Raw genomic sequence first — 26,914 nt, 5'->3', positions numbered from 1 at the left:
AGCTGTACCTCTTTTACCACTAAGCTACGAGCACTTGGTTTTGTTATAGAATTTCATCAGAGTTGCATTTTGTTATATACTGTATAGGCTTGCATTACTGAGTTTTTGTTTCTTTCTTTTTTATTTTCATGTTTTGTTTGCTTATCAGCAAAGAACAATGATTAATGCTTAGAAGTTTTATCATAATGCGGGTTGGATTGTTGTATGCATATAGGGAAAATTGCACATTCCAATCTGAACTATTTGGATCGTGCCAAATATAACCCGAACAAATGAATAGTGTCAAATACGACCTTAACTCAATTAAAATTTTAAACACCTACCTGAACTTTTTAAAACGTGCCTAAATCTACATTGAAATATTATTAAATATTTGAAATTATATAAACTACTATTTTTTCATCGTATTAAATTTTAAAACTTTGGTGATAATTTTTTCTGATTTATATAAACACATAACATGTTATATCTTCAATAAACTTATATCTTACTAAAATATAAATAATAAAATATTTATAATTACATGATCTTAGATATACTTAAAATTTTGAAGTTATTTAAAAATTTCTTGTATATATTATTTTTATTTTTAAAACTTAAATGAACTTTTTTCAAAGTTATTATTATATATTTTGATATTTTGTTCAAAAATGTTAAAAACCTTTTTACCTTTCTTTCACTAAGATATCTTGTTCAAAATATTACATATTTTGAACATATAATATATATATATATATATATATATATATATGAAAACAACGTCGTTTTTATCTTATTAACAACAATTGACTAATTTTTGTTAGAGTCATCGTAGATTTAAGCACATTTTTAGGTACATGTATTTTTTTAATTATAAGGGGAAATTTCACTTATACCACTTTAGTGATACCATTTTTCATGTTTACCATCAACAAAAGACATTTTCAAAAATACCTAAATTTTTGATAAAATAACACTAAACTAATTTTTCAAAATATTTATAAAACATATATAAAACCAAAACCCTTAATACTAAACCCTTAATACTAAACCTTAATACTAAACCCTAAACACTAATCACTAAAACCTAAACCCAAATGTTTATATATTTTTGATTGAGGATATTTTTGAAAAGTGGTACTTAACTTGTGGTATTTTTGACAATTTCTCTAATTATAATTGATATCAAGTCGTATTTGGCACCGACCATGTGTTCGGGTCGTATTTGGCACCACCAAATTGTTTGGATCGAAATAGATATTTTTCCCCGTGTATCAAAATATATAATAATAACTTTGAAAAAAATCCCTTAAGTTTTAGAAATAAAAATAATATATACAAGAAATTTTTATAAATAACTTCAAAATTTTAAGTATATCTAAGATCATGTAATTATAAATATTTTATTATTTATATTTTAGTAAGATATAAGTTTATTGAAGATATAATAAGTAAAAACATGTTATGTGTTTATATAAATCAGAAAAAATTATCATCAAAGTTTTAAAATTTAATATGATGAAAATAGTAGTTTATATAATTTCAAATATTTAATAATATTTCAATGTAGATTTAGGTACGTTTTAAAAAATTCAGATAGGTTTTTTAAAATTTTAATTGAGTTTAGGTCGTATTTGACACTACCCATTTGTTCGGGTTATATTTGACACGATCCAAATAGTTCAGGTTAGAATAGACACTTTTCTCTATGCATATACGTAATACACACACTTTAAAACTTTTCTTCTCTGTTTCAATGTGGTTTGGCAAGTTCCACTTGGTCATTTTTAATAGGCATTCTAGTATAAAACTCACATTAATCTCAGACATATTAAACACCATATCAGTCTACAGAACACAAAACTGTAAACGAAACAGTGTTTAATAAATCTATAGTTTCGACGAATCGAATGAATTTTCAACCACTAAATACGTTTTAATATGCTTTTAAAACTCTTTTTTGGTATCATACGTAGTACTCCTGAAATAAATAAGAAAATTTAATGATTGTACTGGGATTTTTAGAGATGGAAAGTATTATTATAACGTAGACCATTAATTTGATACAGGGAGTAATTAATCCAACTTGTAAATTTGACATCAACTTAATAATTTTACTTTGAAACATACTATTATAATCGGTGGCGGTGGCCTAATGTCGCTTGAGAGAATTGAAAAAACCCAATAAGACGAACCCGGGTTCAAACCCCACCGGTCACACGGATATGAGTTATGTACCTCCACTCGGGGGTGTTAGGCTTGTGTCATCATTGACCCGGTTTTAACCTTTTTCTTTTCAAAAAAAAAAAACATACTATTATCACTCAGTTCAAAAAAAAAACATACTATTATCACTAAAACTTAAATGTCATTGTCTATAATTTGTCATGGAGATTATTATTTCTAAAAGTTCTTCAACAAACATGAATCGAGCCGCCGAATTAGACTGGGCATTATTCTCTCTTTTTTTCTTTTCCAACTGGAACTTTATAAACTTGATTATATTAATCCATATATTACATAACTAACTACGTATATATCAAATCAGGAATCAGCCTAATGAAGTGTAAGATTCATAATATCACATGCATTAGGTGAGGTGTATGTTTCGTTATAAGTATTTTTAAAAAAAATCTGAAAACTTCCTTATAGATTTTTCTTTGTTTGCTTTGTTTATTTATTTTGTCATAACTATTTTACCTCAGCGAGATAATTACTCGCATAATCAAAGTTTGGGGGAGAAAACAAAACATCAGACGTTTTCTCTACACTGATAAATATAAATGTCATTTAATTTCACATTTATTCATAATCAGACAGACTCAAAAAGACACCGTCCTTCAACAAGTTTAAGACCAAAAAGAGTTCAGATAAGTTTGTCAACGAGTCAGTAAAATTAGATTTAGGTTTGACAACTTTTGAGCAAGAGATGAGTCTCTCAATAAATGTCATTTGTCACAAATCCAAAAAGGTCTTCAGCTGCTTTCGTTTTCGTCGGTCGTCGTCACCTTTTATTGTGCAAAGCTAATAAAAGCCAGAATAAATAAATAATTTGATAAAAAACATCTTTTTTTTTTATTTACTGTTTATCTATTTTTATGGAACACAGCTAAGGTAAAGCTTCTATCGATTTCCCACTGACATCTCTGGTCTCCGAACTTCATTCTTTTCTTGATTATTTTCACTGCTTAGGTTTCTTCTCTGTATGTTAGAGAGATCCCATTCCTACAAAGATCCAAAGCAAGGAACTTTCTAGTCAATGCTGCTTGAGATCTGACTTTTTTTTCCTTCAATGAAGCTCTGAAAATCCCCAAAAAACTACCCCCATCAGGTTTGGTTCTCTCACTCTCCAGAACCCTTGTTTTTGTAATTGTAAGTTCTATTGAGTTTTTTTCAGTTCAAGACTCTTCTTTGATCTGCTAACTAGTCTTTTATCAGACAATGCTCTACGGATTTGCTGACTTTCTATTGTCGGTAGCGAGATTTATTCTAGATTTTTTACTTTCTTCACAATATGTAGTTTTCTTTCCAGCTTAATATTTAGCTGGCGTCTGGTCTGAGAACTGAAAAGTCTGGCAGCTGGCAACTCTTTTTTTTGGGACTTAGGCACAATGCTTGTTTTGTGTGAATCTGAATTTTCCTTTAGTCATCTGTTCAACTCTCTTGTCTTCTTGCTTCTTCCTTTCCAATTTGAACTCTATAATCTCATATGGTCCCTCCCATGTTTTTGGTATAACCTCTCAAGTTTCAGGTCTAGAAAATATTCCTTTAAGACTTTGAAGGTTCTTTGAGTTCTAAATTTATTTGTCTTTTTCAGGTGAATAAGGAAGATGGGATCTGGTTTAAACGACGCATTATCTCGGAAGTACAGTGGTTTGGAGCTCTGGGAGGTCATAGTGATTGTTCTCTCGGCTATCTTCGTTGTAGTGTTGGCTATATCAGTATATCTTACTTTCAGAAGAAAAAACTCTAGATCTTCTTCTTCTTCTAATCGACTCCCTGTTAGCCACCAGCTTCCTCCTACCGTCTCCGAAGAGATTAAAGAGATTAGAGTCGACGAGGTTTCATCAAGCAACGGTGGTGGTGGTGGTGGTGGCGATGGATATCCTTCCATTAGTGAGAAGTTTGGGCACAGAGAACCTGAAAAAGGGATTGTGGTAGCAGGAGAGTCAGAGAATGGTGATAGTAGCAGGTCAGGCTCGTTTAACCACTTGGAGAAGAAAGATGGTTCGAGTGTGTCTTCGGCTAATCCTCTGACAGCTCCTTCTCCTTTGTCTGGTCTTCCTGAGTTTTCTCACCTCGGATGGGGGCATTGGTTTACTCTCAGAGATCTTCAGATGGCTACGAATCAGTTCTCGAGGGATAACATAATTGGTGATGGTGGGTATGGTGTTGTTTACCGTGGTAACCTTGTTAATGGTTCTCCTGTTGCTGTCAAAAAGCTGCTCAACAATCTGTAAGTGAATCAAGATTTTCATTTTCCGGAATTTGTGTTTTTTCTCTTTTTTTTTGTAATGTGTGATGTTTTGTTGATTTCTTTAAGAGGGCAAGCTGATAAAGACTTCAGAGTAGAGGTTGAAGCTATAGGTCATGTTCGTCACAAAAACTTGGTCCGTCTTCTTGGATATTGCATGGAAGGAACTCAGAGGTAATGTGCATGTTCTCTGCTGTTTTAATGATTACTTTTGGACTTCACTGAACAATGGATGTGATTAGGATGCTGGTGTATGAGTATGTTAACAATGGGAACTTGGAGCAATGGCTACGTGGAGACAATCAAAACCATGAGTATCTAACGTGGGAGGCACGGTTAAAGATTCTTATCGGAACAGCCAAAGCGTAAGGCTTTGTGTTATGGTTATAGATTCTTCTTTATTTTTTTTGTTTGCTTATCTTCTTTCATCTGAGGCAATGGGGGTGGTGTGATTGATGCAGGCTTGCGTACCTTCACGAGGCGATTGAGCCAAAAGTAGTGCATAGAGACATAAAGTCAAGCAACATTCTGATTGATGACAAATTCAACTCTAAAATCTCTGACTTTGGACTTGCCAAGCTGCTTGGTGGTGATAAAAGTTTTATAACTACTAGAGTTATGGGTACCTTTGGGTAAGTATTTGTGGTGGCTTTTCACTTTATAAATGGTGAAGACTTTAATGTTTGTTTTACTTTGCAGGTATGTAGCTCCAGAGTATGCCAACTCTGGTCTCTTGAATGAGAAAAGTGATGTCTACAGCTTTGGTGTTGTACTCTTGGAAGCTATAACTGGTAGATATCCTGTAGACTATGCTCGTCCACCACCTGAGGTAGATTCCTTTCAAAACACACATAAAACTCTGTTCACTCACAAGATTTTATCTAACTTTTTGATTTTTGTAGGTACATTTGGTGGAATGGCTGAAGATGATGGTCCAACAGAGACGATCAGAAGAAGTGATTGACCCAAACCTCAACACAAAACCATCTACAAGTGCCTTAAAAAGAACACTCTTGACTGCTCTGAGATGTGTTGATCCAATGTCTGAGAAACGTCCAAGGATGAGCCAAGTTGCACGTATGCTTGAATCCGAGGAGTACCCCATTCCTAGAGAGGTATGAACAGAGGAAAATATCACAGCTTTGATAACTGCTTTTTATTTTTATCATTCTGATAGATCTTTTGGTTGCTAAAAGCTCTAACAACTTTGAGAATTTTAGGATAGAAGAAGACGAAAGAGTGAGAACGGATCAACAAGAGATTCAGACCCTCCAAGGAACAGCACAGACACTGACAAGAGTGAGTTCCATGACCAAAAGCCTGAAGCTGGATAAAGCATTGGCAAATAATGTAAATGTTTTCAGAGCTTCTTCATGTGAAGAAACAAGTCCTTGTTCGTCTCCAAATCTTCTGTGTTATGTGATGCTTCTTCGTTTTGTCTTTGGTAATAAAGAGAAAGTAGGGATGATGGGAGAGTGTTGTTCATCGTTTGGTTTTGAGAATGTTTTAGATCACATCATCATTTGTTTGTATAGTGTTTGCTGTATCGTTTGCTTCTCTACGTTTCGCAATGTAGGTTGTTTTTGGACCAAGAAAATGCTAGGCTATGTCAAGTCCTTCGTAGAAACGGTTTGTAGTTTGCTTGTGTAATATGTTGTTTATCTGAGACTGTCTGTTAAATGTCTATTGCAAATCCTGTCTAGTGAAAACTCAATACCAACTATAGTTAGTATTTGATGTATACACTCATACATCAAGATTTTATTACATAGATTTTAATTTAAAAAAATCAGCAAATTTTTCTTTCAAATTTTCAAATTGATACCATATACTCTATTCGATTCATTTTAATTATCTTTTTAAATTTATGTATATAGATTAACAAAAAATATTTAATTTTGCATATTTAAAAATAAAAATATTATTATTTATACACTTAATAATATTTCAAACAATAAGAAAATATTATTAATAAAAAATTTGTATTAAACTCTAAAACAACATTTATCTTTAAACAAAAAATTTACTAACTATTAAATTGAAATACAGGATGCAAATCTCAAGTATGGTTAGTTTCCAACTTCCAGTTATCTTAATTTCATCAAAACTAAATTTCATAATATTAATCCTGGTCAAATACACATTTCTATACATAGTTGGAAAGTTCAAAATATATATACATAGTTGGTAAGTATAACTAAAATGACGCATACATTTTGTCTCAGGTAGTAAAAAAAGAAACATTTTGTCTCAGATCTGAGATAACTGACTGCTATATAACTCGAAAAATCAAACTCGCGGACTATTATTTGATCCCCCGATCCCACACACGTCTTCCACGCAAATGGACCACACAATGACGAAAACGCCCCTCACCATCGTCCTCCTCCTCTTCTCCGCCGCCTTCCTCGCCGTGATCCCACCTTCCACAGCCGAGATCAAATCCCTCGTGATCTCCTCCGACGCCCGCCCCATGATCCTCTTCGAGAAATTCGGATTCACACACACCGGCCACGTCACCGTCTCCGTCTCCTCGGTCTCCGTCGTCTCCACCTCCTCGGATCCGAACCCGGACCCGTCGCGCCTCGGATTCTTCCTCCTCTCCGAAGAATCCCTCCTCCAGGTCCTCCTCGAGATGCAGCAGAACGCTCGCTTCTGCGTCCTCGACTCGCACTACGTCACGCACCTCTTCACGTTCCGAGATCTGTCCCCTCCCCCCAACTCGCGCTTCAACCACTCGTACCCGGTCACCGCCCCGAACGAGTACTCCCTCTTCTTCGCCAACTGCGTCCCCGAGACGAAAGTCTCCATGGCGGTTAGAACAGAGATGTATAATAAAGATCCCAACGGATCTAAGGACTATCTCCCCGCGGGAGCCACTCAGCTTCCCTCTCTCTACTCCTTCTTCTTCCTATCCTACGTGGCGTTTCTAGGTTACTGGAGCTATACCTGCTGGACGAATAAGAGAGTCGTTCATCGGATCCATCTCCTCATGGCGGGACTGCTTCTGATCAAATCGTTGAATCTGATCTGCGCGGCTGAGGATAAGCATTACGTGAAGATCACGGGGACGCCTCACGGATGGGATATACTCTTCTACATCTTCCAGTTCATCCGAGTCGTTCTTCTATTTACTGTGATCATCTTGATCGGGACGGGATGGTCGTTTTTGAAGCCGTTCTTGCAGGAGAAGGAGAAGAATGTGTTGATTATTGTGATCCCGCTTCAGGTGTTAGCCAACATTGCTTCGATTGTGATCGGTGAGACTGGGCCTTTTATCAAAGATTGGGTGACGTGGAACCAAGTGTTCTTGTTGGTTGATATCGTATGCTGCTGTGCGATTATTTTCCCTATCGTGTGGTCGATTCGGTCGTTGAGGGAGACGTCGAAGACTGATGGGAAAGCCGCGAGGAACTTGTCGAAGCTGACGCTGTTTAGGCAGTTTTATATTGTTGTTATCGGGTATCTTTACTTCACGAGGATTGTTGTGTTTGCGCTTAAGACGATCGCGGCGTATAAGTATCAGTGGGTGAGCTTTGCGGCGGAGGAGATTGTGAGTTTGGTGTTCTATTTGATTATGTTTTATATGTTTAGGCCCGAGGAGAAGAATGAGTATTTTGCTGTTGATGATGATGAAGAAGAGGCTGCTGCTTTGGCGCTTAGGGATGATGAGTTTGAGCTTTGAAGTTGGAGGATGTTTTATGGGTAAAGGTAAAGCACACGCTAAGATTTAATTGTTTTGTGTTGATGAAAGCTCTTTTGAAGACTAGAGTCTATGTTTGATGTTGCATCTTTCTTTTTTTTCTGTTAAATTTTGTTCTTTATTTTACATGGTGATTTCATTGTTACAGATGTTCCACTTTTATATAGTTTTTATTCACAGTTTATCGTTTGTGCTCATTCATATCAAAGTATTTCACCACCTTAACATGGACAGTGCGATGATGTGTTTCAACTTTCAATCATAGTTTTAGAAATCGTTGTCTCATCTACTTTACTTACTAAGTTCTTAGAAGGGACCAATTTAGTTGATGTCTTTTTTGGATAATCGACGTCTAGCCCCTTGATCAAATTTATCAGTAGTTAACTTGTAGTTGAATGTGGTCTTACAATAACCAAAATCCAAAAACAAAACTGTGTTTTTGTTAGCAGAGAAGAACTACAAACAGTTTCTCTTGTGAAAACAGAGAAGATAAAATACACGGTATAGACAAACCAGTACACTCTTTGTCTCCTTGATCACAATCATATCACTAGAATTTGAAGACAAAAAAAATTACAGAGGCAACAGAAAACAATTATATGGTAATATATATTTCGCATAAAATTTCATTCAACAGCAGATTCTCAAGTAACCATCATGTGCTCCAACGATGAACAATCTGGAGAATGGTAAAACACAAATGGTCGATAAGTCCGACCTGACTCTTCCTCCCTTTTCCGCTATATACAGTTTCTGTGGTATAATCCGCTGATACTGCTGCTGTTGCTCGTCCTGTCAATTTAACAAAACATGTCATTCCCACATACTTGATCTTGATTTCACCATGAATTCTATAATTTCTAGCCAAAACTGACCAACGCGTGTTTGGTTTTAACTCATTAACTTGAGATAAGGAGTGAGAAACTACCTCGTCTTGAGACTTTGAAAGTGAGAAAACTCCAATGTTGTTCCTTGAGATGGAGATAACGTCTTTCCCCCAGATGGAGAAACCTGAAACACCGTCGTTGTGTCCTTTGACAACAAAAGGCTCTGGTGTCCAGCTCCTGTTTATCCACAAAAAAAACCTGTTGTTATTACATGTAAACATACAAAAAAAAAACAGTGTGATGACTGTTTTACTTACTTCCTCAAGTCCCAGATACGTAGGGTTTTGTCAAGAGAGCTGGAAACAAGTAAATGGCTCTCAGGTGCCGCTAACTGCAAGAAATAAGAAAAAGTTGAAAAATGAGAAAAAAGACCATATTGATTCTTTATATTCGATTTGGGAGGAATGAGGAACTTAATTCACCTTGGTCACATATCCGTCGTGAGCTCTCCAGGAGGAAATAACCCCACCTTCCCTCAAGTCAAATAGCCTACACTGGCCAGAACTAAAACCAGCTGCAATCCAAGAAGGTGTTACTGATGCTCCGTCTCCTTGTTTTGTATGAGATCCTCCTGAACAAAGAGCAGATACGAGAGCAGTAGACCCAGATTCAACAGATTCTCCACTCCAAAGTTGAAGCTTCTGGCCTTTTTCTAAATTGATAAACCTGAATTGCACAGTGGAAATAATTGCTTATTATCTCTCTAATGCTTAACTGTTTTGATTTTTAGTGTAGTTGGATACTATTTTACCTGAGGGCTCCGGATCCGGTTCCGACAGCAAGCTGATCCATGTAGTCTAAATAATGCATACATGTATACATGTTTCCATCGAATATCCCATTTGATAACCCATGTGACACATGTCTATTAGTCTGATTGGAATTATTGTTTGATGACAGATATGAGGGAGCTTGATCTTGATCCGCAGGTGACTCGGAGAACAAATATACTAGTTTCCCGGTTTGGCTGTTCCACACATGTATTGTTCCGTCACAAGATGCAATCTTTCCAGTGGAAGACAGAATACTGATGTCATTAACAACCTAAAATATACAACGAAAAAAGAAGTTAGATGCATACTTAGATACTAACAGAGTAAATTGGCGCTGAAGAAAATCTTTGGTAATCCACGGAACCAACCTCTTCATGGGCATGATAACCAGAGACACAGCTTAAGCTTGCTAGTTCCCACTTCTGAACACTTCCCTTGAACCCTGGATCAATACCAGAGGTGAAAACTGTACACTCATCTTCAGAAACCACTAAAGATCTTAGAGCTCCGCGATGGGCATGAGCTGAAGACAAAACAGATGCTCTAATTTTCCATCGTTGCTCATCTTTAGGGTTTCCGAAACGCCCAATGTCAAGTCCATCCCAACAAGCTACTGGACTAGGAAACCATGACCAGGGTTCATGCACCAAAGGGCTTAAGACTTCTTCTTGTCCTTCAACTGGGACATGTATATGAGGGTTTAAGTGATTGGAGTTTCTTAAACCCTGCGACTGGGGAACTGTCCGTCCAGATCCATTGAGCAATGTCTTAGAAGGAGCGTGCTTAGATGCAGGGCCCTTGTTGAGAACTGGCCTGGCTTCCATATTATATCGAGAGGGTCGTCCTGTGTATTCCCACTGAATCATAATAGATTCAGTGATAAATGAAATTAGCTCAATGGATGTCTGTATATCAGATATTATTGCAAAAGAAACCCAATATTCTTCTGTATATGAAGAAAGGATACCTTCCAGTTATGATGCTTTAGCAAATATTGCTCGAGGAGCAGCCAGGTTGGACATCCCTGTCGTAATTTCTCCATACCAAGAAGTGAGGCGAAAGAAGGATACAGAAGCAACCTGCCATTCCTACAATGTTAGGACATAAAATGGAATCACACAAAAGTTATTTACCGATGTATCAGGTTAAACACGCACACAAGATCCATACGGCTTTTGATTGGAGATTCTGGATGGGAATTTTTTTCTGTAGTCCTGATCTTACAGTTTAAAGAGTCAGATGCATCAGTACCCTTCTCAGAGAAAGCAAACTCATCGAAAAGCTCCTTCAACTGCGGTAGAACATGCAATGCAGTCAACTCTTGTCCAATCCGCTGGCAAATTGACATCAGGGAAGTTGCAGCAAACTGGAACATCGAAGAAAACAACATTGAAAAAGAAATCAATTATTAAAAGACATTCCATATACTTGCAACGAGCAGAAAATAGGTGTACTGATAGATCCTTTTATAAATGAGGCATTGGTGCATGCCTCGCAGTGGAAATAAATACCAATAGAAATAATATACAACAGAGTCCTTAGCTAAATATAATTTTTTTGAAGTCTATCCTCTTTCACCGTTTACAGTGAGACACTCCCAGTGACACCTTAAGCAGGTCGTACATCTTGATTATACCTCCCTTAAAGGTACTTATAAAGAAATACAAGAACAAAGAGAGAATATCAAGAGTACCTGAAGGACTCGCATCTCTAGATTTTTCTGCATAAGTATTCTTACGTGTAGGCACAACCGACTCTATGTGATGAAAGACAAGCCACAACAACAGACGAATAGAAGCGGTTAACATAAAACTATAATAAAGATAGAGATTGAATTTTTTTTGTAACATACTTTGGTTAGTTCATGTACGAGCAACTCGTCCGGTATAAGAGCAACGAGACCCTCGAGTGTGATTAGGCAATCAGTCAGTGCTAAAGAACACCAGCTATGGACAGGCTCTGGTTTTTTCATAGAAGAAAGATCGATACAGAAGCAAACAACATGTTCCAGCAATGGCATCATTTGTTTGACAATAAAGTTCACGCCCAACAGTCTCCCTGAAAAGTACAACATAACAATCACTTGGCTAAATATGAATCTTCTATACAGAGCTAAGTTACTTGAACCAACAGATAGAGTGTACCAATTCTAACCAGCACCTCAATCCCATCCGTACATATTCCTTTTCCGAAGTAATTAATCAGAGGCAGTATAGTCTGTATTGAGGGAAAAGTCAGCATCCAAATTAGAATTTCTGAAACACAACATACCAGATGCAAGGTATTGTAAAGACAATTGGGCAGGAAGAAGAAATCCTGTCTCACCTGATGGACTGTAACAGGGGCGCCAAGCTCTTCGCTGGAACCAATTAGCAGCACAGAAGCTGCAGAAGCCGAAATTTTGTCCGGGGAATTATACAAGTTTGATATGACTAGTGGATGAATCATTTCAAGGTATAATCTCTTTCCAATCCGATTCCATAGTTCCCTCACAAACGAATCTTGAAGAAGAGAAACTTTCAAATGCGAGTAACCTGTAGTCTAAGCATATGATACTCTGTCAGGAGACAATAATTGAACTTGACGGTAAGCTGATATTCTAAGTACATTAACAGATTCCATCGGTAACCAACAAACTATACGTACCAATAAGATCTTCTGGATAGAAGGCAAGACAAGTCTTTGCACAGCCATTGGTGTCAAATATTTTGTTAACTCTTTGATAAGTACATAAGCCCATTCACACTCGTCGTCAGATAAAAGTGTCGTCGCCAGTGGCAAGCAGTACACAGCACACATCTCTGCCACAAATGGTCTCATTGCTTTTAAGGCCCCCTGTTTGGCAAAACTAGCAGCATAATACAAGCGTGTTCCACCTTTGGCCAGAAGGTGAAGTGGAGCGGCAAACAAGTAAGCTGACTTCACTGTAGCTGAGAAATACGGAGAATTCAAAAGACACTTTGCTGAGGGCCTCCTGATTTTTTCGAAAAGGAAGAGAAAGTAAAGAGTCAGATCACACATCTAAAAAGGAGAAAACGTGTTACTACATTTTTTATCAGCATGGTAGCACACAGAGAATCACAAACCCAGCAAAGTTTTACCAAAAAAAAAAGTGAGACAATATACCTTCGCCAATCTCGTTCAACGCAAGTTTCAACAAGTACTTTAGTAGGAGGAGGAAGTTCCTTGATTAATTCAGGTAAGTCACCACCTTCTAAATAAGTAGCCAGAGACACTGAGTTAAATAGCGGTTTCATCAAATAAAGTTCCGCCAAGACACAGCCAATAGAGAAAATATCCCCTGCGATGGCTTTTCCTAGGCAGAAATCTTTCCTCCATAGTACCAGCTCCTGAATTTCTACCGAAGCTTCGTCTCTCACCTCTATATGCTCCAGAAGATAATTCAAACATATATCGGATGGTAGGCCTTTGTTTCTTGAAGTTCCAGAAAGACTAGCATCAGCTTTGTTCGCGTTTTCACTACAAGATTTATGCAAAGGAGACTCATCCAAGTTTTGATAAAGGTGATATTTTGGACTTAGATGTGATGCATGTTCAGAAAATGCAGATGCCTCTTCCGTTTCTTCCAAATACTCATCAGCTTCGAGGATGACGGATCTCTTGTTGTCCACCCCAAAGCCATGAAACGTATGCATTTCTTGTTCATTTCTACTTTGTTCCTTCTCGCGGGAAAAACGCAGGCGCACCGGGTGAGGCCAGAAAAAAAGCTGACGGCGTCCAACCGACCTTGGTACTGCTGGCTCAGATGAAGACAGCATAACATTCTTTGCAGTAATAGCAGCCTGTCCCGACATTTTGTAACCAAAAGTAATATCAATCCAGTGATGTATTCGAGATGACACATGGGGGCTTTCCAGAGCATCTCGATGCAATCTAATGAACTCCTCGGGGCTGCTTGCCCACGGAGGTACAGCTAAATCAGACATACTAGGATGAAGAGAACAGAAGATGCGTGAATCGCAGTAAAACTCAGGGATGCACTCGTCAGGGGTCCAATCATAAAGCCTTTGCATGTCAGAGGGATACTCATTAGGTTCGTACACAGATCGAACTGCCTTACGCAGGACGCTCAGTGGAAGTCTCCTAGCTTTGTAGCTGCAAACAGCCAGCTCAGACAGACATTCATCTGAAACATGATGTGGAATCTCAAACGTCGAATAGGTAAAATCTAATTGTTCGTCTCCTTTCGCCAACCTCCATTTGCTTTTTCTTAAATCCCGCCAGCCTGAGTCACTATCTTTTTCAGGTTTTTGGCTGAAATCTATGACCCACGGCATTACTGGATGAAATGTGTGGTCTCCCCACCTTCGACCTGCTAGTTTGTTTAAGAAGAGTAAATACTCAAAATTGCTTACCTCTCCCTTCCACCATTTATCAAATATAGTCTGCCAGTCCAAGTGTGAAGAAATTTTAAGATCAGCATAAAGGCCAGAATAATAGCAACCCTCTACACACAAACTTTTTCTTAAGGCAGATGAATTGGCATCTCCAGATCCTAAATCAGGCTTGCTATAGATCTTTAACCAACTCCACAATGAATCTGACAAGAATATCTTTGACGGACGAATGTCCCCGTGGGAGATCCCCAACCCATGCAAGTGAGCTAACACAGACAACAGCTGATATACAATAAAGTTTCTATGCCAGTCTGACTTTAAAGCCCTGGGACTGTAGTAGAGAATATTTTCCAATGTAAACGGGGCTTTGGGGAGCACTGAGACCAAGCAATCAGACAATGTCAGAACCCCTAAAACCGGTGAAAGATTTGGATGCCTGAGACATGGAAGATCGCTTTCCTCCTCTAACAACTGTAACCCAAGAAGAAGACGAAGGAGACTTTGGGTTCCTTCTCCAGCAGACTTTCCATCAATCAGGCGATTTAGAGATGCTAAAATATAATCCTCCGGGCCCTCAACAAGGAAACTAGAAGCAAGCTTTTGAAGATGAGAGGCCGAACATTCGCTAATCTGAGCAATTGGTAAAAGTGCATCCAACGTTCTCCACCTTGAAAAACTACTACCTAACTCTCTCTCATCATCTTTCGTAGCCTTAGAGTGTGAACAATCCAAATTCTCATCGCATTCAACAGCATCGTTTGCACTCCCAAGTCTTCCACTACAAAAAAAGTAAGTTAACTCAATCACAAATAAGAGAAGATTTCAAGTATGTATCCCAATGAGAAAAAGATTGAGCATACACGTAATCGGCTAAGCAACCATGTTCTTCCTTACGTAGATACTCCAAAACGAACTGTGATGAACTAGAATCATAATCAGAAGCAGAAACTCCCTCCTCGCTAGACTCACAAACCTACACAAGAACACTATTCGAATCAGCTTCTAATCCCAATACTTCCAACAATTGAAATCTACATACATATTGTGCAATATTGAACTAACCTTAACGACGGCGGAGGATCCGAAAGGAAGGGGAGAATCGGAGAGGCCGTAAGAGAAGACGATCTGATCGGAGAAGTCTGACTTGATCCGTTGCTCGAGGCAATCGAAGCAAACTTCACCTCGCATCCTTTGTTTTTTTTTTTCTCAGTATCTTCCTCCTCGCATTCTTATTGGTGTCGATGGGGTTTCCGATCTGAAGAGAGAGAGAGAGAGACGTCAATATTTTTTTTTCTATCGTCCAAACCTCGGCCACCTTCTCAAATCAAGCGCGGCCAAGTACGGCGTGTTTCATTCCCTTTCAAAACGCAGCGTTTCAGTCGGTTACCGCCAAATATAATAATAATAATAATCAATTAAATACAGTATTTATTGGTTCAAGATACCGGTTTGATGTTTTTGGTTTTCTCAAATATTTTTAAACGGCCGTGAAAAGAAAGTTTCTATGCGACGGAGATCCTAACGGGTTGTCTTCCATTGATCCTGATCTCATCGAGTTGGCTGTCAGGAAACGCCCGAGACAACGTTGTTTCGAGTGAATGTTTCATTAAGACAAGGACTCTTTGATGGTGTATAGCTGTAATTTTGGATTTTGGAATTGAAAAAGGGGCTCCCTTGAAAAAGAGAAGAGATAAGTTTGTTTTAGAGAGGTTTATACCATTTGGAAGATGGCAATGGCATCGCAATGTGATGATAAGGGTCCTTGTTAGTATAGTAGAGGATTATATATTTAGCCTAAAAGTTGTTAGTTGATTATAGTCATGTTTGATAGCTCAGTATCAGCAGAGAGCTGAGGTTGCGATCCATGATCTGTTGACGTACTGATAAGGACTATTAGCCTACTGGTAGTGCAACGAAGTTTAGCTTTTCGAGACCATACCTGTTAGTTGAGAGCTTAAGGTTTAAAGAGGGAGCTGGAGGAATGAGGTGAGTCACTCTAAATTGGTTTAGGATATTAATTCTAGCTTAGTTTAGTTTAGGTTGTTCTACAATTCATCCCCTGGGTTCTATTTTGGGTTATTTTCTCTAGTTTATTCTCTCTCCGTCTTCTGTCAATTGAATCTAAGTGTTAAATCAAAGGAGAATCACTTGTGCTTCTTGTCAGGTATCCTAGATTTTCTAGTATATTTGTTGAACATTAGAGTTGAGAGCTAGGAACAAGCTCTTCCGAAATTGTAGCTCAGTTCTATCTAAGAATATTGGTAATAAGCCCAACTCTCACCAGTGGGGAAAAATAATCAAAAATGGAATAATGTAGTAGAAACTATGTGCGGCATCAATCCGCATCAAACAGGATAGCTTACAAGTTTGGAAAGCATGCTTAGCATTCATTAGATGTAATGTATAATAACTGCTTACCTGATGTAGTTTCACACTATAAGTCCATTGTAACGGTGGACTAGGTTTAGCTTGCTTGCAAAAACATTAGGATAATGTTATTCCTAGATGTTCGGTGCAAACAACATAGCATACTGACATGGGAGAGCTTTGCTTTTATCCAAGCCAATCCGTGTGAAATAATGCACATCGTTAATGTTATTGGGGAATTTATATGTGGCAGAGCGAGTTTTCTTAAAGCTCTGGTAAGTATCGAATGTGAATGCATAATCTTTGTGACTGGTCTCAGGTGGGACTTCGAGTTCAGGAAGAACAATCCAACACGTTGCCTCCTTTGAAGACGTCGAGGTACCTTATTCTTTCTACTATCTTTGAGAATATATTCTACTGACTAGTTCTTACGTACGCCTTCTCCGTCATGTTTTAGGTATCTTCTGATGACGATAAGATAAGAGAACACTAAGCTTAGCAAAAAGAAAAAGAAAAAAGAAGAAAAACAAAAACAAAAAGCATAAGGTTTATCTCCCTCACAAACAACCTTTTGTTTCCTTATCTCTCTCATCTTTCGACTTGCTTTTCGTTCTCCCCACACAATTTTTATAAAGTCTGTTACTTTCTGGATTCCGTCACTCATATCTGTGTGGGGATAAACTTTTTTTGAAAGCAACAGATCACAGTCGATGAAGATGCCAAGTTGAAGAGACCCAACAAGAAGCTGAAGCTTTAGTATCCCTTTTTTGGCTATACATTATTGGCCATATATATGATTAAGACTGGAGTTGTTTGTGAGTTTAGTACAAATAGCTTCATGAGTCTGATATTTGTATCTTGGTTGTTTATTGATTCTGTTTTTAGCCTCTTAGATCATGATTAGTGGTGATGAGGTCAAGTTCATCGCAGGAACAGGTACTTGTCAGAGTTTATAGGTTTAAGTGTGTGTACTACTTCCAAGGGACAAGAGGAGACACAATATAGTACAAAAACTTTTAAGTTATTCACTAGTACTATGATTTTCTTAGATTTGATTCATGATTATTGTCTACGTGATGATTATCAATCTCTTTCATATCGTCCCTTTACAATTCATAATTCAAATCTATTGAGAATATAGTACGAAAGCTAACCAGTCAAATTAATTGATTATTACATTATTCAGTTAATCTTATCGTTCGTATATTTACGAACACTACTCGTCATATATCGCGTGGCCCGAGCTCAATATTTTTTTTTAAAAATGTATTAGAAAAACAAGAAAATAAGTATTAGAAATGAAAATAAGGAAAAATGACCCTGGCCGACATTTGGTAGATGAGGATACGAATGTTTATGGTCGAAAAGATGGTATGGTTGGGGAGAATAACACAATCTCCAAAAAAAACTGGTTACATGTGGCCAATACCTCTCCAAGTTAAAAACTTCACCATGCTTTATAAGTTTATACAATAAATGCCTCACTTGGCGACAAAAAAGAATTAATAACAATGCCTCACTTGACAAACTGATTTTCACTCTTTTGTGAGTGGCTCGAATCATCGATTATACAGTGTCACATTTTTAAGTGGTCCGAACGCAAATCCTCACGTGTACTTTTTTACGGGGTTTAACTTCACGCGCTTCAACTATTTCCAAGCCAACCGGAAAAAACGACAATAAAAACATAATGTAATGATGGTATTCGAAATGCTATAGAGATTTCATCCAACTTTGTTCAACTTGTCGCCCACAAAACAAAATGTAATTAAAGTCCAAACTCAGGTTATCACGATGGCAGGTGAAATAATCCACAAACTTGAATCCTGTTTTGACACATCTAACTTATACTATGATGATGAGCTTTGTAATAATTCACCCAACGCAATAAATTTACGATTCCATTTATATATATCAGAAGTGGTAGTAATGCTATATGCTTCGTAGTGTGAAGTGACTCTTAAACGTTTCGTGTTGAGTGCGATTTCACACTCTTTGCGTGAGTGTGCAAGACAACTACTTTCCGATACTTTCCGCAATGTCCTTCTCACCACGTCGATTTTTTTTCTTGTGTGTGCAAATAAAACAAGTTATTTTTGTGTTTTATATACTTTTATAGTTTTCATTTGTAAGTATTGTCTTCATTCAATACAAGAAAGCTCATGTCAAAATCGAGACAAAACTGTAAACAGCTCGAGGCGCCGAGACATAACGAGTTTTATTATTTGCATTCACGATTTCAGAAAGGAATCTACTGTTTGTCAACGATTTTCAAAACCAAATAAATATTTGGTTTATCTCGGTCGGTTGTCTTTATGAGTTATAGTCCTTTTATAGTTTATGCGTGCATATAGAGATCAGTTGTTTAATGGTAATAATAATATTAATATCTTTTAACGAAGGTGAGTGTAATCTAATAGTGACGGCGTGGTAGTCTTGTCGAGGAATTTGAATCTCATAGCTCAAGATCCTTGTGAAAGGAAGATTTGCTTCCAATAAAAGATGTTATCAAAGGCTGCTTTGAAAAAAGTTGTACTGTCCGCCATCTGGGTTCGAGCCTTGGCCACAACGGATTTAACATTCTTTCTATTGGGGCGCTGGACTCCTTTCGAGAAATAGTTGGGAATGTGGCTGCCCAGATACCAGAGTTATCAAAAATACTACGGGTTTGTTTGGGGAACTTCATAATAAACAAAAAGTAGTTATTGTTTTAAAAACATTTACAGTTAAAATTTTACATATATAAAATCTGTTTTGTTACTTTTGTATATGGGCAGACTCAAAAAACACAGCTAGTCAAAAAATTTAGGCGTGGATAAATAATATCAAACTAAGTGTAGATACGTCGTAATCAACATTAACATGCTCGAGCAGTGTAGTAGAGACTAGAGAATAGCGATGTTAGTTTCCTCCATAGGTAAGTTTACCAACCAACTAGCAGATTGGTTGAGAAAACAATGTTAGCATCAGATAATGAATAAGACATTTGATATTAAAAAAGTAATAAGACATGAGGTGATTTTGACAAAGAAATTGTCTTCTTGCTAACTTGAGCCGACAGAGTAATTTATTTGACTTTTGTTTTCCTAACCATTACAATTTCCAAACGACCATTTTCCATTATGAAAATATTTATATGATAAATATTGCATTTGGAGAGATAAATATATATTTTATAATATTTATGTCTATATATATATATATATATCCATATGTGGGTTTTTTTTGTTTCAAGAGCTAATTACAAAAGCTTATAAACGCATTGTTTTGTAGATCAAAGTCAAAATTCAAGCCCCACCATCTAAAAATTGGTAGAAGTGTTCCTTCTAATCACTGTCAATGCCTTAGTTGATAAAATATTCGATTTTCTATCTACATGGATAAATAATCTAATTTCGACACATAATACATCTTGATTAATGATTATATATAACAAAAAGTTTCACTGGCATCATTTATATCTAACTTCCAGTTCAATTTCCAAATGGAGATAATATATCACCATGTTTAATAGGAAAATTAACAAGCAATAGTTAATCAACTATTATTAAAAAATACCGGGTTCAGTTTAATGGGTTTTGAAATTGTAAATTGACGTTCAAATAAAATATATCCACATATAAGTTCAAGTGTTACACTATTATTAGTATTTTTTTTGAAGTTTCACAGTAATGTAAACTCTATAATAGAGTGTTGAAAAGAATGTTGATGAAAAATAAAACAAAACGTTCAAATACAATATATCCACATATAAGTTCAAGTGTTACACCATTTTTTTTTTGAAGTTTCACAGTAATGTAAACTCTATAATAGAGTGTTGAAAACAATGTTGATGAAAAATAAAACAAAAATAATAAAGAAAGAGAAGTCATTGTTTTCTGTTTTAGTGTAACGTTTGGCGCGTATATTAACCACCACCGGCAAAACACCCACAAAAAGGCGACCCACGCATAAAGAAAGATCAACACCTCTTCCTAAATAAAATATAAAATAAAATAATAATAAATAATTCCTTACGAATTAAAACCAAAAATATCGGCACAGACGAAAACAAAAACTGAATTTAACAGCTTCTAGAGAGAGAGAGAGAGAGAGAGAGATCAAGCAAGCGACTGAGAGTGGCGTTCAGACAGAACCTAACCACGATCCGTGCTTCTTTGTCCGTTTCTTCCTTCTCCAAACCAAAAAGAAAAAAAAGAAACTTCCTTCCCCGACACTCCCATTTGATCGGAGCTCAACATTGCTCGAGACAGAGACAGAGAGGTTAGGGTGATCCATGATGGAGCGGTACGATCGCGCAGGCGAAGAAAGGTCGCGTGCAGATCCACCACCTCCAGGAACCGAAACCGGTTTAGAAGGTATTTTAACGTTAATGTTTTGCAATTTAGCGTTTTTGAGATCGTTGTTTTTTTCAAAATGCGGCCTTTTTTGTAGGTTCGATGTGGCGGTTAGGGCTGCGAGGCGGTGGAGGTGAACCATTCCCGGAGAGACCCGATGAGCCTGATTGTATTTATTACTTACGAACCGGTGTTTGCGGGTACGGGTCTAGGTGTCGGTTCAATCACCCACCAAACCGTGCTCCGGTAATAATCCTCTGTTTCTCTCTCTCTGTTTTCTACTTTCGGAGTTTTTTTGTTTTTTTTTTTTGATAAAGTTACTACCTTTATATCACAGATGCATTGTTGTATCTATACGATCTGATAATCACTGACACCGAATCTACTTTACTGCTCTTAATTGGATGTTTGTTTTTTTCTTCTTATTTTGATATTGTTAGTTTGTTTCTTTTTAGGTCTTGGGAGGAGGTCTCAGAACAGAGCCTGGAGAGTTTCCAGAGAGAATGGGACAGCCCGTGTGTCAGGTTTTTTTATTTTTATCGATTAAGCAATGCTTACTGATTTAGTGTATCCAAAGTCTCTCACTTTTTATGCTTTTTTTATTCTTTGAACAGCATTTTATGAGAACAGGAACATGCAAGTTTGGTGCTTCTTGCAAGTATCATCATCCTAGACAAAGAGGAGGAGATTCTGTTAATACTCCTCCTGTCTCATTAACCTACATGGGATTCCCATTACGCCCGGTTTGTTCAATCTCTATGCTCTTCTTCTCTTTGTTTCTTTTTCTGGTGTATTGATCTCTAATTGTTTTGCTTACTTCACAGGGTGAGAAAGAATGTTCGTATTACATGAGAACCGGTCAGTGTAAATTCGGTTCCACATGTCGGTTTCACCATCCCCTTCCTCCTAGTGCACAACCTCCACCGCAGCAGTTATCAACCGGTTCAGCTATTTATCCATCGTTACAGTCTCAGTCAGGAGTTTTTGTAGCAAGACCTCAGCTTTTACCAGGCTCTTACGTTCAAAGCCCTTACGGTACGTACAGCCAAATGGTTCTTCCTCCTCCCGGTATGGTTCCCTACTCTGGCTGGAACCCATACCAGGTAATGTTTCTTAAACCAATAATTCTACTTCCTTCCTTTACCTCTTAGTCTTTAACAAATCCTCATTTTTATATTTAGGCTTCTGTTACTGCAATGCCTTCCCCTGGGAGTCAACCTTCTATAGGATCAAGCTCTGTTCCTCTGGCGTCTGCTTATCAATCGGGCCCATCTTCGAATAAGGAACAGTCTTTTCCTCAGCGACCTGGAGAACCAGACTGTCAGTACTTTATGAGAACCGGAGACTGTAAATTCGGAGCCTCTTGCAGATTCCATCACCCACTTGAAGCAGCGCCGCCAAAGGGAGTTACTCTCAGCAGTATTGGCCTCCCACTTCGTCCTGTGAGTCTCTCTCATTGCCCAAAGCATCTGCATATATTAGCTTTACGCCATGAGTTATGAAAAGAATGGCCATGAAACTGTCATGACTCAGCATTATAGAGTTTTCTTGTTATGATTTAATGATAAGTTACGTATAGAAACTCTGTTTCTTGATTTGATTAGAAAGCTCTCTGTTCAGACGTAAAGTTTTATTCTTGTTCATGTATAATAATAATTCATCATCTTATAACAATGTACAATGCATTTTAATAACAATGAGGAAACTAATAATAAGAAACATTTGCAGGGCACGGCGCCATGCAGCCACTTTGCGCAACATGGGATCTGTAAGTTTGGGCCTGACTGCAAATATGACCACTCCATGGGCTCTTCCTCGCTGAGCTACAGCACGTCAGCTTCTTGCCTCGCTGACATTCCCGTTGCGCCTTATCCTCTCGGATCTTCAACGCTAGCTCCTTCATCATCATCATCCACGTCTGACCAACGCACAGAACTACACTCTTCGAGCTCCGTTAAACCAAAAACCACGACTAGTGGTGGCTCGGAAACTGTGTCTGCTGGAGTCTCTTCTTCTATGACTGGCGGCGTGAGCCAGTCCGAGCCTGCTGCTGAGACCAAAACTGATGACTCAGCTAGTGTTGAGGTTGAGACTTCGAGTTAATGAGACAAAACTCAAAAGGAGAGAAGAGAAGAGAATCTTTCTCTATTCTTCTTAGGTTATAATCTCTCTTTCTTTCTTTTTTTCCCCTCTCTATCTCTCTTCTTCTTTTCATCAAACTTTCGTGAACTCAGGAACATAAAAAGGAAAAGCAGAGAGAGAGAGACGAAAGCAGCTCTAGTTTTGTATGCTGTGTCTCTCCTCTTAGGTCTCTCTTACCATATATGTCCATATGATTCCTTCTTACGGCCATATCATCTCTCTGTATTTTTTTTTTTAAATTTGTTTTCTGTTTAACTTTTCGAAAACAATTATTAATAAAATGGCCTGAAAATCCCTTGTTTTTAAGGAAAAAATAGTTATGGAATATGGGATTTGATCGAGAGTCCAATTTTTCTTTTTGATTGGGTTTGTTTTCTAAATAAAAGGTTAAGTTATTAAGTGAATTCCCTGTTATTTTCAAGAGAAATACATGTATAATGTTTTAATCAACCTTTTTTCTTAAAGAAAATAGACATTTACATGCTCAACAGATGAACAGAAACGGAATAAGATTTCTATTTAACTTTGCATTTGCAATTTGTAAAGAAGATTTGACAACAGACTATTTAATTACAAAATCTAAATGTAAACAAAATGTCGAATATGTTATATAGTAGACGCAATAGTCTTGAAACGATCCGATTCTAAATGTTTTGGAAGCAGCAACAAGAAGAAGAACAGAACACATATAACAGGTTTCGGGGTCAGGTTTCTATTTTTCGTTCGTTTTGTTCTACACTTGATCCGTACGACTCTGGTATTCTATATGAAAAAGAAGTAGGGTGGGTAAAATTTTCTTTAAAAAGCAAAAAACACTGTTAATGTGGAAGTAGAAGTCAGTAGTTCTCGTACTTGGTTCTTTATGTCGGTGATATAACATGTGCATGTGCGGTTTGTTCGTTGCGTCTAGTTTTACTCAAACAACTGAAAAAATCATAATCATGAGTTTGGTCACTGAAACATCACAAGATTCACAACAGAAGCTTTCAACAACCCATAAACTACTAATCATTAAATGATTTATCTCTCAGTTTGACGATTAGTGATTCTCTTTTAGTATATTTTAAAACTATAACTACCTATTGACGATTTTAAAATGTTTTAACATACGTAGTATTATCAACTCTTTGCAAGTTATTTTCTATTAACTGGGTCATACGGTTTTATAAAATAAAGTGAAGTTGATCAACACTGGAAAGGGGACTAATTGAGTTCTCTGAAACAAAAGTTAAATGCCTTAACCAGATATTTTCTTTCTAAAGACATAAAGAGCTGTGAATTTGTGATGTTGAGTTATTGTAGGCAAAAGTTGCAAAAGGAGGGAGACATGAAACAGTGATTGTGCAATCAAAGACTAAACAAGTCATGACCAGAACACATGTCCAAAGACCAAAAACACCATCATCATGCTACTTTTTTTTTTTATCATGCTACTTTACTAAAAGTCCATTCCCTATACTATATTCAATTAAAATGTAAAATTTGAAGCTAAATCTCCTGTATCTTTAATCTTAATATTTTTCCCATAACCATATATATCCCCTATGTTAAAATTCAAACTAATGCCAAATTTACAATTGTCATATGACGTTCACAATAACAGAGCATCAAAAGTTCAAAACTATGGATATTTGAGTTTCTGCAACTACTCTAATAATCCTGACAAAATAGTTAACATATCTCAGTTATTCACGTCTAGTCAAATATCTGTTTTGAGTAAGACATTTGATTTCAATATTATACACACCACACTTATAATATTGCATAATGAGTGTGTTGGAAGTAGCATGGACAAAAAGTGGTCTATAATATAACTCGCATAAACACCTTTTGCTAGTCAAAACCATGATATAAAAAACCATACAAAATAAAAGAAGAAAGAAAATAAAAACTTCATGGTAAGGTAACCTTATGGTGCATGATACAATAAGCAGAGTATATAATTAAGTAGATAACATATTATCAACGACAAAAATCAAAATAACCATGGAATAACGTAAGTACTAATTATATTATTACTTAAATATAAAAAGCAGAAATATCAAAAAGAATGTTCTAATAGAGTGAGTAGAAGCCTGTAGTGTCCGTAACATCTCCAAAAGCAGCGATAGAAGAAGAGAAATCTTGAGGCTCCATTATAGCGTAATCTTCCATTGACATTGAAGCACCAGCACCATAGTTAGTGATCATGGCAGAGAGATCACACGAACCAAACTCATGATGATTCATCATCAGCATATCACCATCATCGAAGTAACTACTACTAAACCCTCCGTGTGACTCAGATGCCTTGCTTGCTGGAGTTGTGAAACCTGCTCCTGTTTGGTTTTGGATGGTTGTGGTTTCCGGAGGTGGGTTAAGGCAGTGGTGTGGGACAATGCAGTCCAAGTAACCCGAGTTGGTTCCTTCTGACGAGAAGAAGCTGTTTTCTTCGTCTAGTGAAGAAGATAGTGAGCCGTTAGAAGACGAGTTTTGAGGACTATTGCCAAACGCTTGAATATCTGCTTTTTGATGACGAACAGGCGTTTTGAAAGAAGCGACAGGTGAGACGGTTTGGGGGATAGTATGTTTAGGTTGCTGATGTGGATGATAGTTTTGGTAATGAGGATGGTGATCAATGACAAACTGAGGAGAAGAGTTTGGTAAGAAAGATTGGTTATTGTAAGGAGAGACGATGAGAGAGTGAAGATTAGGGTTTGTGAGGATGGTGTGAACATCAGTTGGAGTGTAGACGAAGTTAGTTCGACCTTGAGTGCCTCTCATCGAAAGAGCTGCTCTATCGTAGGCAAGAGCGGCTTCATGAGCAGTGTCGAAAGTTCCGAGCCAGTGACGTTCTTTGGTGGTTGGATCTCTAATCTCAGCTGCGTAACGTCCCCATGGACGTCTCCTGACTCCTAAGAATTTCCCTGGCTCTGCTTGTTTTGATCTCCGGCCTCTTCTCTCGCCGGTGGTGGCAGTTGTGGTGGTGGTGGTTGTGTTGGTTGTATTTTGGTGGATTAGAGCAAAACCCATTTGAGTTTGTGATGTTCCACAGGGTTTATTATGATTTAGGGTTTTGGAGGTTGACATGATAATGAAGAAATGGGTTTTTCTTCTAGGGTTTTGGTTGAGATGTGTAAAGAGAGTAGTTTTGCCTTGTTGTTTTGCTTCTAAAGATGATGAGTGTTGTGTGGGAATGGAAGTGAGGTGCTGTTATAAATAGAGAGACATTGAGCTTGATAGAGAGACTTCACTTTTGATTTAACTGCTTTTAGTAGACCATCTTTTTTCCTTTATTGGTTTTTATCTTTTTCCAAAGATATTATATTTAGGCTTCAGCGACAGAAATAATTAAAACTTTGGAACGATAATCAGTGCCGGTACAACATTTTCATAAGATTTTTCTAAAAATTTTGATATATCGTGACCAGTTAAAATAAATTATAACCGATTTTATACAGCTTAATCTGTTTTCTGAACATTACTATTCACTGGTTAGTCTCATATTTTTTTTACTGTATATATGTGTGCATTATGCATAAATGGCTACTTATGAAAGCCTAAGAAGGAGGCTAATTAAGACTCATTGGAACTACTGCAAAATATGGAATGTCACAGTAACCAATCTTGATTTAGAATAAAGAACAAGAAAATATACACAGCTGAATAATAAAACATTGGGTAAAGGTATATATTTTTTACATGTGAAGCATATATAAATCATGTTATTTTAAATATTTTAGTTCAATTGGATCAATCTATACTATTAAAATACAAGCACATTTGGATTTTTACTCTATTTACCCCTATTAAAGAGGCTTTCTTTTGTATTCATTAATGACATTTTAGACATTCTGCATTGGTTTCTTTTTTAATTGTTTTTGGTTTGTCATTAACCACCGGTTTCCTAATTCA

At 37.1% G+C, this 26,914-nt stretch overlaps 5 protein-coding genes and 1 long non-coding RNA gene across 8 annotated transcripts; 4 read left to right on the top strand and 2 right to left on the bottom strand.

Annotated features, from left to right (window-relative positions):
* The first annotated feature begins 3,074 nt into the window (after positions 1-3,074).
* Positions 3,075-6,139, top strand: LOC108818499 (probable receptor-like protein kinase At5g18500). 3 transcript variants are annotated; one of them, XM_056990365.1, is made up of 9 exons: positions 3,075-3,093; positions 3,172-3,310; positions 3,797-4,435; positions 4,523-4,627; positions 4,696-4,818; positions 4,915-5,085; positions 5,153-5,282; positions 5,356-5,568; positions 5,674-6,139. In XM_056990365.1, exons 3-9 carry the CDS (start codon positions 3,810-3,812, stop codon positions 5,785-5,787), a joined length of 1,482 nt encoding a protein of 493 aa, XP_056846345.1. In that variant the 5' UTR covers positions 3,075-3,093; positions 3,172-3,310; positions 3,797-3,809; the 3' UTR covers positions 5,788-6,139. The 3 variants fall into 3 exon arrangements, with proteins under 3 accessions (XP_056846345.1, XP_018446986.2, XP_018446987.2); XM_018591484.2 differs by lacking the exon at positions 3,075-3,093 and having other exon boundaries at positions 3,104-3,310; XM_018591485.2 differs by lacking the exon at positions 3,075-3,093 and having other exon boundaries at positions 3,104-3,351.
* A 603-nt stretch (positions 6,140-6,742) lies between these two features.
* On the top strand, positions 6,743-8,340 carry LOC108818333 (protein CANDIDATE G-PROTEIN COUPLED RECEPTOR 7). The gene has a single exon (XM_018591282.2). The coding sequence runs from the start codon at positions 6,798-6,800 to the stop codon at positions 8,136-8,138; it is 1,341 nt and encodes a 446-aa protein (XP_018446784.2). The 5' UTR covers positions 6,743-6,797; the 3' UTR covers positions 8,139-8,340.
* A 234-nt stretch (positions 8,341-8,574) lies between these two features.
* LOC108817724 (protein GFS12) lies at positions 8,575-15,501 on the bottom strand. Its single transcript, XM_018590487.2, has 16 exons — positions 15,237-15,501; positions 15,035-15,147; positions 12,943-14,952; positions 12,463-12,790; positions 12,142-12,357; positions 11,961-12,033; positions 11,669-11,874; positions 11,510-11,572; positions 10,974-11,182; positions 10,784-10,895; positions 10,185-10,673; positions 9,795-10,087; positions 9,466-9,709; positions 9,301-9,374; positions 9,085-9,220; positions 8,575-8,948 (listed from the first exon to the last, which is right to left on the bottom strand). Exons 1-16 carry the CDS (start codon positions 15,360-15,362, stop codon positions 8,787-8,789), a joined length of 4,854 nt encoding a protein of 1,617 aa, XP_018445989.2. The 5' UTR covers positions 15,363-15,501; the 3' UTR covers positions 8,575-8,786.
* A 160-nt stretch (positions 15,502-15,661) lies between these two features.
* LOC108816952 (uncharacterized) lies at positions 15,662-17,591 on the top strand. The gene is made up of 3 exons (XR_001943934.2): positions 15,662-16,919; positions 16,999-17,087; positions 17,242-17,591. It is a non-coding gene; the product is annotated as an uncharacterized LOC108816952 (long non-coding RNA).
* Positions 17,592-20,573: 2,982 nt separating this feature from the next.
* LOC108814861 (zinc finger CCCH domain-containing protein 58) lies at positions 20,574-23,406 on the top strand. The gene is made up of 7 exons (XM_018587494.2): positions 20,574-20,899; positions 20,976-21,124; positions 21,334-21,402; positions 21,493-21,621; positions 21,703-21,981; positions 22,060-22,320; positions 22,607-23,406. Exons 1-7 carry the CDS (start codon positions 20,818-20,820, stop codon positions 22,979-22,981), a joined length of 1,344 nt encoding a protein of 447 aa, XP_018442996.1. The 5' UTR covers positions 20,574-20,817; the 3' UTR covers positions 22,982-23,406.
* Positions 23,407-24,929: 1,523 nt separating this feature from the next.
* Positions 24,930-26,167, bottom strand: LOC108816823 (ethylene-responsive transcription factor ERF086-like). The gene has a single exon (XM_018589387.2). It carries the CDS (start codon positions 26,087-26,089, stop codon positions 25,076-25,078), a length of 1,014 nt encoding a protein of 337 aa, XP_018444889.2. The 5' UTR covers positions 26,090-26,167; the 3' UTR covers positions 24,930-25,075.
* Between the last annotated feature and the right edge of the window lie 747 nt (positions 26,168-26,914).

The sequence above is a fragment of the Raphanus sativus genome, chromosome 7, assembly GCF_000801105.2.
Source record: "Raphanus sativus cultivar WK10039 chromosome 7, ASM80110v3, whole genome shotgun sequence".
Lineage (NCBI taxonomy): Eukaryota > Viridiplantae > Streptophyta > Magnoliopsida > Brassicales > Brassicaceae > Raphanus > Raphanus sativus.
This window is presented reverse-complemented; position numbering and strand designations above follow the sequence as displayed.

Bases quoted from the DNA above. Each gene is read 5' to 3' on its own strand.
- LOC108818333 (XM_018591282.2), top strand. From the start codon at position 6,798: ATGGACCACACAATGACGAAAACGCCCCTCACCATCGTCCTCCTCCTC.
- LOC108818499 (XM_056990365.1), top strand. From the start codon at position 3,810: ATGGGATCTGGTTTAAACGACGCATTATCTCGGAAGTACAGTGGTTTG. The intron at 4,436-4,522 runs GTAAGTGAATCA...GATTTCTTTAAG, and splicing joins AAAAAGCTGCTCAACAATCT to AGGGCAAGCTGATAAAGACT. The intron at 4,819-4,914 runs GTAAGGCTTTGT...TGATTGATGCAG, and splicing joins CTTATCGGAACAGCCAAAGC to GCTTGCGTACCTTCACGAGG.
- LOC108816823 (XM_018589387.2), bottom strand. From the start codon at position 26,089: ATGTCAACCTCCAAAACCCTAAATCATAATAAACCCTGTGGAACATCA.
- LOC108814861 (XM_018587494.2), top strand. From the start codon at position 20,818: ATGATGGAGCGGTACGATCGCGCAGGCGAAGAAAGGTCGCGTGCAGAT. The intron at 21,125-21,333 runs GTAATAATCCTC...GTTTCTTTTTAG, and splicing joins ACCCACCAAACCGTGCTCCG to GTCTTGGGAGGAGGTCTCAG. The intron at 22,321-22,606 runs GTGAGTCTCTCT...AAACATTTGCAG, and splicing joins TTGGCCTCCCACTTCGTCCT to GGCACGGCGCCATGCAGCCA.
- LOC108817724 (XM_018590487.2), bottom strand. From the start codon at position 15,362: ATGCGAGGTGAAGTTTGCTTCGATTGCCTCGAGCAACGGATCAAGTCA. The intron at 11,183-11,509 runs GTACTCTTGATA...TCGATGTTCCAG, and splicing joins TAGAGATGCGAGTCCTTCAG to TTTGCTGCAACTTCCCTGAT. The intron at 8,949-9,084 runs GTAGTTTCTCAC...TTAAATTGACAG, and splicing joins TTTCAAAGTCTCAAGACGAG to GACGAGCAACAGCAGCAGTA.